This window comes from Thalassophryne amazonica, chromosome 1 (assembly GCF_902500255.1).
Source record: "Thalassophryne amazonica chromosome 1, fThaAma1.1, whole genome shotgun sequence".
Taxonomy (NCBI): Eukaryota; Metazoa; Chordata; class Actinopteri; order Batrachoidiformes; family Batrachoididae; genus Thalassophryne; species Thalassophryne amazonica.
The window spans coordinates 88,731,431-88,746,320 of NC_047103.1; the positions used below are offsets into that span (position 1 = coordinate 88,731,431).

At 44.5% G+C, this 14,890-nt stretch overlaps 1 protein-coding gene across 1 annotated transcript in view; it reads left to right on the top strand.

Moving 5' to 3' along the window:
- LOC117508966 (kinesin-1 heavy chain-like) overlaps nucleotides 1-14,890 on the top strand; it is a 119,869-nt gene that overhangs the window by 48,815 nt on the left and 56,164 nt on the right. Inside the window, 2 exon segments of the mRNA XM_034168825.1 lie at nucleotides 6,604-6,728; nucleotides 7,036-7,140. Coding sequence (XP_034024716.1) covers nucleotides 6,604-6,728; nucleotides 7,036-7,140 — 230 coding nt within the window.

Below are 14,890 nucleotides of genomic sequence, written 5' to 3' on the forward strand. Positions count from 1 at the left end.
TCACTCCCGGTCGCTCCGACGCCCTCTCGTGCTTGAAGCCCGCACTTCAAGCAGGGCGCCATCTTGTGGTGGTGGGCCAGCAGTACCTTCTCTTCAGCGGCCCACACAACAAAAAGCTTATAAATACTGACTTCAAGATGGATAGATGCTGTCGGGACCAAAATCTTAGAGAAATTTAAACATTAGCACTCTGTGACAATAAGTCACGTTCACATTCTTTGTGAAACTATAACTCATCAATACTTCTAGGTGTTCTGTTTTATTGTGGCCAGCCTAATGGCCCAGTCACACGGTAAACAGCGTTAGCTGAACGAAGGAACAAAAAAGACACAAAGTCACAAATCATCGAGAAAAATTGGATGAATGAGGCTGGATTTCTCCCATCACTGAAAAGCTGTGAGTGCAGAGCGCATAAAAGAATGAAACAAAAAACTAACAAAAGAAAATTGAAGCGACAGCAACCTTGACGCTTTAAACAAATTCAAAACAAAACAATCATGATGACGTAACTTGACAGTGTGTATCAGACCGAGCGCCAGTCTGTGAACATTACTGCAGCTAATGTGCGTCTCCACTGCACCTGCAGGCGTTCCAGCCACAGACAGCATGCGAATGTGCGCACAGTCGTCTGTGGTGCACAGCCATTTGTGTGTGCACACAGCCTCTCCAGCCACAGACGGCATGTGAACGTGCGTAAATAGTTAAAGTAGTTGATCAAACGTTCTTGCCGCTACTGTTTCTGTATGAAAATGTTGCTTTTCGTCCCACACATGGACGAATCATGTTAAGCTCATCAGATCTTTAGTCATTGATCTGTTCAGATATCTCCAACGTTTGTGCAAGATGTTGGACTTGGGAGATTAAATGACAATCAAACGGAACGCTGACAGTACAGGAAGTATGCAAGTGATTAGGAACCATCATGACAGAAAGCAAAACAGATTACGGATGAACTGAAGTTGTCATCGGGATTCATTCACATTTTTCAACAGTTTGAAAATTCTGATGAAGTGCCAGCTACAGAAATGAAGCTGGACGATGGTTAAACAATGTCTCTGCAAGTCAGCGTAAGTCCAGATTTCTTGTTTCATTTTGGCCTTGGTGTCCTTCATTAGTGGTGTGTGATCGGGGTTTAAGGCACACCTCTGCAATAATCATGCTGTCTAATCAGCATCTTGATGTGCCACACCTCTGAGGTGGGATGGATTATCTCAGCAAAGGAGAAGTGCTCACTATCACACATTTAGACAGATTTTTGAACAATATTTGAGAGAAATAGGTCTTTTGTGTATGTGTGTGTGTGTGTATATATATATACGAGGTCTGTCCATAAAGTATCGTACCTTTTTATTTTTTTCAAAAACTATATGGATTTCATTCATATGTTTTTACGTCAGACATGCTTGAACCCTCGTGCGCATGCGTGAGTTTTTCCACGCCTGTCGGTGACGTCATTCACCTGTGAGCACGCCTTGGGGAAGGAGTGGTCCCGCCCCCTCGTCGGATTTTCATTGGCTGGAAATGGCGGAATGAAAAGGACTTTTTTTCCATCAGAATTTTTTCAGAAGCTGTTAGAGACTGGCACCTGGAAACCATTCGAAAAATTTATCTGGCTTTCAGTGAAAATTTTACGGGCTTCACAGAGAATAAGGACTTTAACTACAGGTTTAAGGACCCCTTTAAAGGACGGTCGGTGCGCCACGCTGGGAGCTGCGACGATGCGGCACAAACCACTGGATCATTTCTAAGCTGATGGCTCTGTGGATACGAGACCGTCGTGTGCTCTTTCTCTGGTTATCACAAGACCTGGACATCAGCCATTTTCCGGCAGATTTCACTTTTAACAAGAGATTTTGTCATGGAAAGCCGCGCGGAGGCTTCGCGCGTCACGACCGATTCGCTGATGAAGCGAGACAAAGGAACACCTCCGTTTCGGAGTGTTAGAGGACAAGTTGGGACATGTCCAGCTCTCCACAAGTTCTTTTATACTCACTCAACTGGTAAGCACTGAAAGCCGAGATAGACATGTCCCAACTTGTCCTCTAACACTCTGAAACGGAGGTGTTCCTTTGTCTCGCTTCATCAGCGAATCGGTCGTGACGCGCGGCTTTCCATGACAAAATCTCTTGTTAAAAGTGAAATCTGCCGGAAAATGGCTGATGTCCAGCTCTTGTGATAACCAGAGAAAGAGCACACGACGGTCTCGTATCCACAGAGCCATCAGCTTAGAAATGATCCAGTGGTTTGTGCCGCATCGTCGCAGCTCGCAGCGCGGCGCACCGACCGTCCTTTAAAGGGGTCCTTAAACCTGTAGTTAAAGTCCTTATTCTCTGTGAAGCCTGTAAAAGTTTCACTGAAAGCCAGATAAATTTTTCGAATGGTTTCCAGGTACCAGTCTCTAACAGCTTCTGAAAAAATTCTGATGGAAAAAAAGTCCTTTTCATTCCGCCATTTCCAGACAATGAAAATCCGACGAGGGGGCGGGACCACTCCTTCCCCAAGGCGTGCTCACAGGCGAATGACGTCACCGACAGGCGTGGAAAAACTCACGCATGCGCACGAGGGTTCAAGCATGTCTGACGTAAAAACATATGAATGAAATCCATATAGTTTTTGAAAAAAATAAAAAGGTACGATACTTTATGGACAGACCTCGTATATATATATAAATTTTTTTAGATCTTTGAGTTCAGCTCATGAGAAAATGAAGCAAAAGTGTTGCGTTTATATTTTGTTCAGTGTATTTAACAGTTACACAGTCACTCTTGAATAGCTATGGCTCAGGATCACATTTAATGTGATGTGTGTTATTCAGTGGAATTAAATGTGTGAGTTATGACTCACTTGCTCACAGCATCTTGAGTTTATGTTTTTGCCCATTTGTTTGTGTGTGAACAGCCTGGAACCCATAATATTTCATATATTCTTATGGTTTTTTGTGTTTGTGTTTTTTTTTTTTTTTTTTACAGAGGATTCATATCCTGATAGTCAAGAGCTGATTAAAGTTTCAAGGTCATAGGGCAAAGGTCAAAGTCAGGAAAATCCCTATCCTTTAACATGCCAGCTTGCACTCGACAGAGACGGACGCACTTTCTCCTCTCCCTCCCTCCTTATCTTTCCTGCTTCTGTGGCGTGTTGTCTGTGAGGCTGCAGCTTTGCTCTTCTGGAAATGACAAAAATGGATCTGTTAAAGTGGTCTCTGAACGCAATTGACACTATTTTTTCTACAAGACATTCGGGAGCAGAGGACCCGACCCGTCCTGCTGGGACGCATGTGATGGGTTACGTGATGGACTCGTGGAGGAGATGCAGGTCATGTGCCTTTACATGCTTTCTGTGGAGGACGTCGAAGATGTGTACATATTCGGCTTGGTGGTGACCGGCTTTCTGATGTGTGGTGCGGGCACTCTGCTGGTTTACCGGAAAATCAAGAAAGTGGAAGCAGCTTTGATTGGTCGTTCCAGGCTGCCCTATATGATTGATTCGATTGGGAAGGCAGTGGCTGCGCAGTCGGCGGGGGTTAACCGCGGCGTTGGAAGACATCTCGAGCAAGATCGCAGCCCTGGAAAACTGCTATGACCGTCTGTGAAGACCACATTCTACATTCAGATGCATTGAGAGCCACTCTGTTCTCAGAACTGTGGAATCTTTCAGGCGTCTGTTAATCTGGCTATTCATTGGCTTCCCCAAATACAGCTGCACTTCAAGGTCGCTGTGATAAAAACCTCCTCAGAAGATCAACACTTAAGCCTCGCTCCCTGGTCTTCCCCCCTCCCCTCAGCTTCTCCAGCTCTGACGTGAACTGTGTTAGAACTGTCTAGGACTTCTCAGACCACACAGGGCTGTTCCCCTCCCCCCTCCAGACTGTCGGACAAGGCCGTTGACGGCGCCGAACTGGCTGCCTTCCGGAGTGTTCTGATAAACTGGTCCTTCAAATCTCGGTTGTCGTCCTGTGTCCTTGTTTATCTCTGTGATTATTGTTTTTTGTGCTGATGGGATTTTTTTTTTTCCCTCATTGCCGCTGTGTAATGCAGCAGCTATGAGGGTTTTTTTTCTTCTCCTTTTCCCTCGTGTTTTGCTTTCATATATATGTTTTATGTACCGGGCCGGCCTATGTGTTGTGTGTTGTGTGTGTTGTTTGTTATGGGTCGGTGTTGGTTTGCTCAGCCCTGCTGTTGACCAAGGCAGGGATGTACATCTGGAGCTGGTCCCCGGGCGCCTAATGGCGACTTCTGCTCCTACTGGCAAATAGGATGGGTTAAATGCAGTAGCCACATTTCATTGTGCAGGGAAGATGTTCTTCTGTTCTGTGCATATGACAATAAATTTCTTTGAATCTTTGAATCTTTGAACGAATTTTCAAAAATTCACAACTCATACGTTTCTTTCATATTTGAGAGCTTTGTATAGGACCGAATAATCTTTTATTGACTGACAAAGTTTGATCCAGATCTGATCTAGATTACCGATTTTGTAGCCATTTCAATTTAACATTGAAAACCCCCACTTAATGTATATTTTATATTATATCTTAACCAAACATGCTCCAATCACTCTCATATTTGAAAGTGAGGTGCAGACTGGTACTCGCTATCGCCTGACAAAGTTTGATCCAGATTGTGGATTTTGTGGACATTTGAATTTAAAATTGAAAAGCCCATTTGGTGTGAATTTTGCATTATATCGCAATTAAAAGTGCCTCAATCACTGTCATTTATGAAAATGAGGTGCAAACTGCCACTGTCAATGAATAAACTATGTTTGATATGCATCTGATCCGTATTGTGGATTTAGCGAATATTTGATTTTAACATTGAAAAGCCCTTTTGATCTATATTTATATTATATTTTAGCTTATGAAAAGCCACTTCTAACAGGACTTTGTGTTGTGTGGGACGCTGAAGAGGAGGTACTGCTGGCCCACCACCACCAGAGGGCGCCCGCTTGGAGTGCGGGCTCCAAGCACGAGAGGGCGCCAGACCTAGAAGAAGTGACAGCTGTCATTCATCCCCTGCACCAGCTGTCACTCGTTCATCATCATCACCATCATAAAAGCCGGACTGGCAACTCCACCTCCTCGCCGAGAATCGACTACCAGTAACAAGGTCATTCTCTGCTGACTGACACTGTGTGTGTTTAACCTGAACTTCTATTGCAGCCGTTTTCCTGGAGTGTTTCCTTATCTGGAGGATTGGTGTTTGGTGTTGACAAGTGACGGCTTCGCCTCACACCCCAACTCAGATAAGTGGTTGACCAGGAGCTGCACGAGTGTGTGTGATTGGAGGTGGAGGTGCTCCCTCCTAACTGTGTTTGGACTGTGAATTACTGAGTGTGCGGACTCACACTCACACATCATATCCTGCTTTCTGCCAGCAGTAACAGGGTCGACAGCCGAAGACAGAGGCCACCTGGGGACTCGGGACTTGGCGGCTCCGGTGTTCTTCAGACCGTTGGTGGTGGAAGCCGTGTGGGACACGGCTTCTCTCCATCGTCAGGGGTCTTCTATCTTCGAGCCTGCCCACACGTCACCTGGTGTTATTGACTATACATATTTTGTGTGTTTAGTTGTGTGTTGTCACAACATTAAATTGTTACTTATTGGCTTATTCATTGTCCGTTCCTTTGCGCCCCCTGTTGTGGGTCCGTGCTACGACACCTTCCCAACACTTTGACCTTGAAAATTTTTTCCAAGGTAAAAATTTGTGGAATTGGAAACTAGTGTTGATGGAGGTTTGCGCTGTATTAGTGCAACGCTGTAGTTATATGTGTAATGCTTTCACCCTCTCCAAAATGTTTGTACACATGGGTCACAGTTTGTGTACATGTCAACATTTTGCAGTGTAGTTTCTTTTAGAAATCACAATGTATATGTTAATATTGTCATGCGCATCTTCTTGGTCACATTTTGTGCATGTGCAGCATTTATAAATGAAGCTCCTGGTGTTTCCAGTCATTTTGTGTGGCTGTGAGACTTGGACTCTAACTACTGACCTAAGGTGGTGACTGTGTGTCTTTGGTATTAGATCTCTGTAGGGGATCCATGGGTACTGCTGAATGATTGTGTCAAACAAAAGGTTACTTCGGCAAACTAAGATGAGGAGTATCACTTACTTTATGAGTGAACATTAGCTACAACATTTTGGACATGTTTTGCGTGTGATCCAGCATGCAGATGCCTCAGTGTTGAGGACCCCAGTGAGTGGTGAAGTGCCAAGGGGACACCCGCTTGACCTGTCTGTAGCAGATAGATGGTTACTTCTGAGATTTGGGGATGGACCAGTTGCCTACCTGAGTGGTTGCTACCCAGGACCCACGGTGTTTCCGTACTGTGGAGGATGCACGAGTGTACAGCACCAGCACACGCTCCCAGGCCTGACCTGTTTTATTTTATCCATGGTTGGATGCAAGTCAATATCTCATGTGCCTACCTCACACAAGGATGTTAACTGTTCCTGTGTCTGCCAGCTCGACAAATACCAACAGCAAACATTAGTGCAAATTCTAAAAAGGTCATTATTAATATCTTTGTTTATTCCACAATAATATGATGCTGTTGTTTATTCAGTGACTAATTCTGTGTGTTTGTGCACACCTGTATCTCAGACATGAATGAACACAGTTCGAGGAGTCACAGCATCTTTCTCATCAACATCAAGCAGGAAAACATGCAGACTGGACAGAAAATGACGGGAAAACTCTACCTCGTGGATCTGGCAGGAAGTGAAAAAGTACAGTTATCACCCTTTTCTGACACTTGTAGTCAACCCCCCCACCACCACCCCACCTGTCGTTGATTGTTTTTCATAACCTGTCGTTGATTGTTTTTCATAAAAATCACAATGAAAATGACAATCCTGCTTGAGAATAAGTCAAAGGAAGCATTAAGTGCTTCTAAAAACATTCTGTAATCTAATTTATTCCCCCTCTCGTGACTTTTCTTTAAGTTTATTTAAATGTTTGTAAAAGACAATTGTTAATTGATTTGTGTGCTTTTTGGTTTCCTCTGATACAGGTTTCTTTTTTTTTTTATTAAAGGTGGGTAAGACTGGAGCTGAGGGTACAGTGTTGGATGAAGCTAAGATGATCAACAAATCTCTGTCTTCACTGGGAAATGTCATTTCAGCTCTGGCAGAAGGCTCGGTGCGCTGTTCACTGGTTCGGGGTACTGGGAGTGGACAACGCGAAAAACACAATCACAGACCTGATCCAAAGTGGACAATTAGTGTCCTCACAAAGATGAAACATGGAATGAAAAATATAAAAAAGTTATGGTTTTGGAATTCATGGCTTTATGATGTGAAATACAAATAACTGTAGATGATATCGTGGGCAGATAAATGCATGGGTTTGTCTGAGCTGAAGTCAAGGAGCCTCAAATCCCATGTGACCAGACATTTCTCTTACGAAAAACAGTGTAATGATTTACAAGAAGATGGAATCAGTGAGAGGCAGCTCAAGCTTCAGGTGAAGGGGAGAGGGTTGTGACTTGGGAGTCTGGAGACATGCCCCCTCCCACACACACACAGAAATATGACAAGTCTATAACCTTCTTTGTGCAGTCTAGAGCCATCATTTTAATACACAATTTTTTTTACATCCACCAAGGATGTAATAAAATCATCAGTGTTTATTTATTTATTTGTCTGTCTGTTAGCAGGATTACAGTTGTGCTCAAAAGTTTACATACCCCTGTTCTTAATACTGTGTATTGCCCCCTTTAACATCAAAGACAGACTTGGAGTCTTTTGTGGTAGTTGTGGACGAGGCTCTCTGATGGTAAAGCTGCCACTGAATATGTCTTGGACTTTATTTACATTAATTACAAAGAAATACAAAGAGTATAGCACTTTATGGTAAATCTGCATGGAGTAGACAGTTCTCAAAAACTGAGTGACTGTGCAAGAAGGAGAAGAGTGAGGAAAGCCACCAAGACACCCAGACAACCCAGAAGAAGTTATGGGCTTATGTGGCTGTGATTGGAGAAATTGTGCACAGTGCAAGCTTTGCATTTTGCGTCACTATTCTTAGCTTCATAGTGGAGTAGAGCAGAGAAGGATTTTCTTTCACCAAAACAGATCAAATCCAGGCTTGCATCTCAGATGTACCTTCTGGCAATTTGTAGCTAAACTTTCAGGTCTTCTTTTTAAGAAAATCCTCCTCTATACCACTTCATCATGAAGATGGATAACTGATGATACAAAATGCAAAGCTTGCACTGTGCATAATTTCTTAATCACAGCCACGTAAGCCTATAACTTCTTCTGGGTTGTCTGGGTGTCTTGGTGGCTTTCCTCTTCTCCTTCTTGCACAGTCACTCAGTTTTTGAGAACTGTCTACTCCATGCAGATTTACCATAAAGTGCCATATTGTTGTATTTCTTTATAATTGATGTAAATAAAGTCCAAGACATATTCAGTGGCAGCTTTATCATCAGAGCCTCGTACACAACTACCACAAAAGACTCCAAGCTGTCGCTGATATTAAAGGGGTCAAACCAGTATTAAGGACAGGTTGATGTAACTTTTGATCAGATTCATTTGGGTAGTTTCTTGTCATTTTGATTTAAAGAAGAAACACAGTTGTTTGACAATAAATGGCTTCACCCAACCACTAACCACGAATGAAAAAAAGTTTTTGTGCTGTCATTCATTCTCTTAAAATGGCCAAAAAGCAAAAATTTTGCCAGGGTATGTAAACTTTTGAGCACAACTGTACGTCAAAACTACTGCATGGATTTTGACGAAAGTTCCATCACAGATAGATATTAGGCTATGGAACAACCCATTACATTTTGGAGGTGATCTGAATCAAGTTTCACTTTATATAGGCTTTGAAGGTTGATGTCAAAACTACTTAACGGATTCTCACCAAATTTGCACCACAGATACATACTGTATTAGGGCATGGAAGACGACATTAAAATTTTGGTGGTGATCTGGATCCAGATTGGTGAATGTCAGAAATCTCTGATTGCTCTAGTGGTGCAGCTTAGCTAAAATTTCCATAAAAATTGTTCATTTTGTGATGGAAGCATGGAATTTGGCACACATATTCTAAATTAGCTAATGTTTATTTTCAGATATGGAGCCATGGAGCTGACCCTCCACATCCAGCATGTTCACCTCCAAGATCGTCTGAGACCAGCCACTTGGACAGCTGCTGAAACAATCGGTTTGCATAACCAAAGCATTTCTGCACAAACTGTCAGAAACTATCTCAGGGAAGCTCATCTGCATGCTCGTTGTCCTCATCGGGGTCTCGACCTGACTCCAGTTCGTCGTCGTAACCGACTTGAGTGGGCAAATGCTCACATTCGCTGGCATTTGGCACGTTGGAGAGGTGTTCTCTTCACAGATGAATCCCGGTTCACACTGTCCAGGGCAGATGGCAGACAGCGTGTGTGGCGTCGTGTGGGTGAGCGGTTTTCTGATGTCAATGTTGTGGATCGAGTGGCCCATGGTGGCGGTGGGGTTATGGTATGGGCAGGCGTCTGTTATGGACGAAGAACACAGGTGCATTTTATTGATGGCATTTGAATGCACAGAGATACCGTGACGAGATCCTGAGGCCCATTGTTGTGCCATACATCCAAGAACATCACCTCATGTTGCAGCAGGATAATGCACGGCCCCATGTTGCAAGGATCTGTACACAATTCTTGGAAGCTGAAAATGTCCCAGTTCTTGCATGGCCGGCATACTCACCGGACATGTCACCCATTGAGCATGTTTGGGATGCTCTGGACCGGCGTATACAACAGCGTGTACCAGTTCCTGCCAATATCCAGCAAATTCGCACAGCCACTGAAGAGGAGTGGACCAACATTCCACAGGCCACAATTGACAACCCGATCAACTCTATGTGAAGGAGATGTGTTGCACTGCATGAAGCAAATGGTGGTCACACCAGATACTGACTGGTATCCCCCCCAATAAAACAAAACTGCACCTTTCAGAGTGGCCTTTTATTGTGGGCAGTCTAAGGCACACCTGTGCACTAATCATGGTGTCTAATCAGCATCTTGATATGGCACACCTGTGAGGTGGGATGGATTATCTCAGCAAAGGAGAAGTGCTCACTATCACAGATTTAGACTGGTTTGTGAACAATATTTGAGGGAAATGGTGATATTGTGTATGTGGAAAAAGTTTTAGATCTTTGAGTTCATCTCATACAAAATGGGAGCAAAACCAAAAGTGTTGCATTTATATTTTTGTTGAGTGTATATATATTATATATATATATATATATATATATATATATATATATATATATAATTGAATGTACTAAATCATATCACCCCTCTTATTATTTGGTTTTGTTGTTTGTGGATGCTACATATAGTTGCAGTGGTGCGTAATGATCATGTGTAAGGATGGCTGCTGTGATTGTTGGAGGGCATCAGCAATGTGACTGAGACATAGAAGTATTTAGAGATCATTCTGCCTTTCTGGCTCAAGGTGGTAGTTAGCGCATGTGACTCTGTAGGCCACCAAGGGCTGATCTGTGAGCAATGTGACAGAATGGTCTGCCTTCAGAGCACCAGACACAGTTTACATGTAAATGATTATTTGATTGAGATTTATAAAAGGAGAACTCTACACACGCATGGTTTTAAAACTGTAGAGAAAAAAAATACACATGTAGATTGCTGACTTGATGTGTGCTCATATGTATGTGTTTTAGTCTTGATTCTTATAAATGAGGCCATTGGTGTTGGGCCTCAAAGAGCAATAAAGTACATACAGAAAAAGTACCCTATCTCCACTCGCTGTAGCATGCTAGTTTCCATCTGATACTGATGTCATTTTTATCTCCTGCCTTCCAGGGGGACATGAAAATGTCTTGTGTCTGTCCATACGTCCATCGCACCCGCTGTCAACCCAATAAACCATCAATTATTCCAGTTATCGTGTTCATATTGAACACCCTAAGGAATTGTACGACCTAGTCCTATAAACTCAACTGATAAGCTGGAGAAATCCAGTGACTGCTGTGAAAGTGCACCTGACAATAAGGGAAAGACCATGTGACAGCCTGGAAAGACAGCTGACAGGAGTGAAAGACCCCAACGGGACTAGCTATCCGTGATGGCAGGCTCTGTCGCTTGATAAGTGCATGAAGGCCACCCCTCATTGCTACGAAAAATTCAAAGAGGAAAATACCCCTAGACTCTGCGAGAGTGAGAGAGAAGAACATCGGCTGACAACTCGGTACCTGACCCTGGAACGAACACAAGGACGAACCAAATAATCTACACAAAACCAGGAACATCGGCTGAAGGACAGGAGCACCAAGTATGTAGCTCTGGCTGGTCCAAGATAACATCCAGAGGCCTAAGAATACATCAAGGGCAGATGAAGTGCTTGAAGAAGGTGAGGCAGGGACCTTGCATTGATCCTTATCTTCTGAGAGAAAGGTCAAGTCAGGCGAGTGAAGCTCAGTGGCAGGATTCAACCCACTGTCCACCGAGCATCAGCTCGCCAGTGGCTGAAAGTAATTCAAGCACAACATCAGAGAACTTGGAACCAAGTCACTTGCAACTTGCGGTAGAGAAGAGCATTCAAGGCCACAGACCGCATATCAAGTGGCCAAAGTCCAGCAGCAAGACAGAGTGGGCAACAATTGATGCAGACCTGATCAAGATCCTGGATGGAATTAAAGGAACAGTGGAGAAGAAACTGGAGAAATTGGGTGAGCTGATCTATCCTACGGAGCAGAAAGGTTTGGAATAAAAGAGACAGGAAAGAAGAACATGGCTTCAACAACCCCTCCTAAGTCCAGACAGCAGCAGGAAATCTAGCGCCTTGTCAGAGAGAGAAGGGATTTGAGGAACCAGTGGAAGAGAGCACAAGCGGAGGAAAGAGTGAGCATTGACCTCCTGCAAAAAGACCTGAAGGGATGCCCGGGAAGACTTTGTAGAGCTGAAAACCTCAGAAATTGTCGCAAGAGGAAGGAAAGGGTGAGAACACCTACTACAAGGATCCTTTCAGATTTCTGAAAAGACTTTTCACAAAGGAAAAGAGTGGGTCACTCAAGGTGCCAAAGAGGGAGCTAGAGGACCACCTGAAAACTACTCACACGGACAGCCAAAGATTTGAACAGAGGGAGATAACACCAGACATGCCACCTATTCCTCAACCAGAGTACCAGCTGGACAACAGTCCCCCAGGGTGGAGCAAAGTTGAGGAAGCAGTAAGGAAGGCAAGGTCAGCTTCAGCTCCAGGTCCAAATGGAGTTCCATACCAGCTGTACAAAAACTTCCCAAATGTATTGCGTTTCCGGTGGAGGCAAATGAAGGGGACGTGAACGAAGCAAACCATCCCAAAAGCATGGCGAAGACCAGAAGGAGTGTTAATCCCCAAGGAGAAGGATGCCTCAAACATCAATCAATTCCGGCAGGTCAACCTGTTGAATGTGGAAGGGAAGGTCTTCTTTAGCATTGTTGCGAAGAGGATGACAACGTACCTGAAGCAAAACAACTTGATTGATACATCTGTACAAAAAGATGGAATACCTGGTTTCTCAGGATGCTTGGAACATATAAGCATGATATGGCACCAAATCCAATCTGCCAAAAAGGAAGGAAGAGACCTGCATGTCTTATTCCTGGACTAGCCAACGCTTTTGGATCCGTCCCCCATTCTCTCTGGACAGCCTTCAACTTCTTCCACATCCCAAGTACCATCACAAACCTGGTGAGAAACTACTTCCAAGATCTGCAATTCTGTATCCAAGCAACAGAATACACAACATCATGGCAATCTTTGGAAGTGGGAATAATGGCTGGATGTACCATCTCTTCGTTAGCCCATGGCAATGGAAGTGATCATTAGAGCATCTAAGTGGGTGGTGGGAGGAGAACGTCTGCAATCTGGACAGCATCTTCCTCCTATTCGTGCCTACATGGATGACATAACCACCTTGACCTCAACCGTCGCATGCACCAAACATTTACTGGGTATGCTCCAGGCCAGCATGATATCAGCATGGATGAAGTTCAAACCCAGTAAATCTAGGAGCATATCAATCGTGAAAGGAAAACTCGTAGACCAGAGGTTCCACATCAAAGATACCCATCCTTTGCTGTCAGTGCTGCCAGTCAAGAGCCTAGGGTGCTGGTACACCGCGAACCTCAAAGACTCAGACCACATTGATCAGTGGAGGAAGAAACCATCAAAGGCCTTGTCAGCATTGACAAGACCTTGCTTCGTGGCAAGTTGAAACTGTGGTGCCTGCAGTTTCGACTGCTCCCCCGCCTGATGTGGCCACTTACGGTCTATGAGATCCCCTGACTAAAGTCGAGAAGATGGAGGAGGACAATCATCAGTTCAGACATCAAGAAGTGGATTGGCTTCCCGTGCTGCCTCAGCAACATCAGGTTGTATGGACACAATGCGCTGGAATTGCCTTTCTATAGCCTCACAGAGGAATTTAAATGCACCAAAGTGAAGCTGAACATGACCCTAGCTGAGTCATAAGATGAAAAGATCCGAGTAGCTGCTCCCAGACTGGCAACTGGGAAGAAGTGGATCCTATCTCAGGCCGTACAACAGGCAAAATCTGATCTCAGACATAGAGACAATGTAGGACAGGTACAGCATGGAAGAGGTGGGTTTGGACTTGGGGCTAGTCGACCCACATGGCACAAGGCAACATCAACCCAGAGGAGAAGGCTAGTGGTTGCTCAGGTTCGGCAACAAGAGGAGGCAGACAGATGTGCAAAGACAGTCTCGCAGTCCAAACAGGGCCAATGGACTAGCTGGGAAAACCTGGAGCATCGAAAGCTCAAATGAAAGGATCTTTGGGAGATGGAAGGAAGCCAAATCAGCTTCATCATCAGAGCCACCTATGATGTTCTTCCCACACCCAAGAACCTAAGCCAATGGTTTGGAGAAAATCATTCTTGTGCACTTTGCCAAACCACTGCAACACTGAAGTACATCCTCACTGGCTGCAAAACCAGTTTGTCCCAAGGCCGCTATACCTGGAGACACAACCAGGTCCTACGAGAACTGGCGGCCATGCTGGAAGGAAGGAGAACTACCAACAATGCTCTCCCTCCACCAGTACACTCAAACACCACCTTTTTATAAGAGCAGGACAACTCCTAGCAAAGCCATCTGCAAGGGCAGAAGCAACTCTCGTTGATGCTGCCTGGGACTGGAGAATGCAGGTTGACTTACACCAGAAACTCCTCTTCCCACCGGAGATCATTACAACAAATCTCAGGCCGGACCTGGTCTTGTGGTCAACCTCTCAGAAGTCGTTGTTCATTGTGGAACTATCTATCCTTGAGCTACAGGACTGTTTCCACCGCACAACCTGGGATGTATTTAAAGAACAGAGCACGCCTACTCGTGAGTCTCTAGATGAATACACCACCACTGTGCTGGATTACATCAACTTTTGTGTGGACTGTGTAACATCTGGAAACAGATCTACATATTACCAAATCAGAAGCCTTGGATGACTATAACGTACTGCAGCTTCTTAGAGAGAGGGATGCAGCTTTTAGGACAGGGGACCCGATTGCCTACAGTACTGCTAGGTCTGCTTTAAGGAAGGGCTTTGCTGTTGCCAAACGAGACCATTCGAAACACATGCAGGACAACTTAAACAACTCAGACCCTAGACAAGTATGGGAGAGTGTAAAGGCCATAATGGACTATAAAAACATCTACCCAGTAAACGGTAGTTCCAACTTAGCTGAGGAATTAAATAACTTTTACGCCCGTTTTGACAGGGAGAATATTGATCTCCCCTCCCTCTCCCTTCTAGTGGTATTGTCCCAGTCCTAAGCACACACGAGGTGAGACTCGCCCTCCGAAACACACAACCCCGGAAAGCAGCCGGACCCGATGGAGTGCTGGGTCGGGTGAGAGAGACT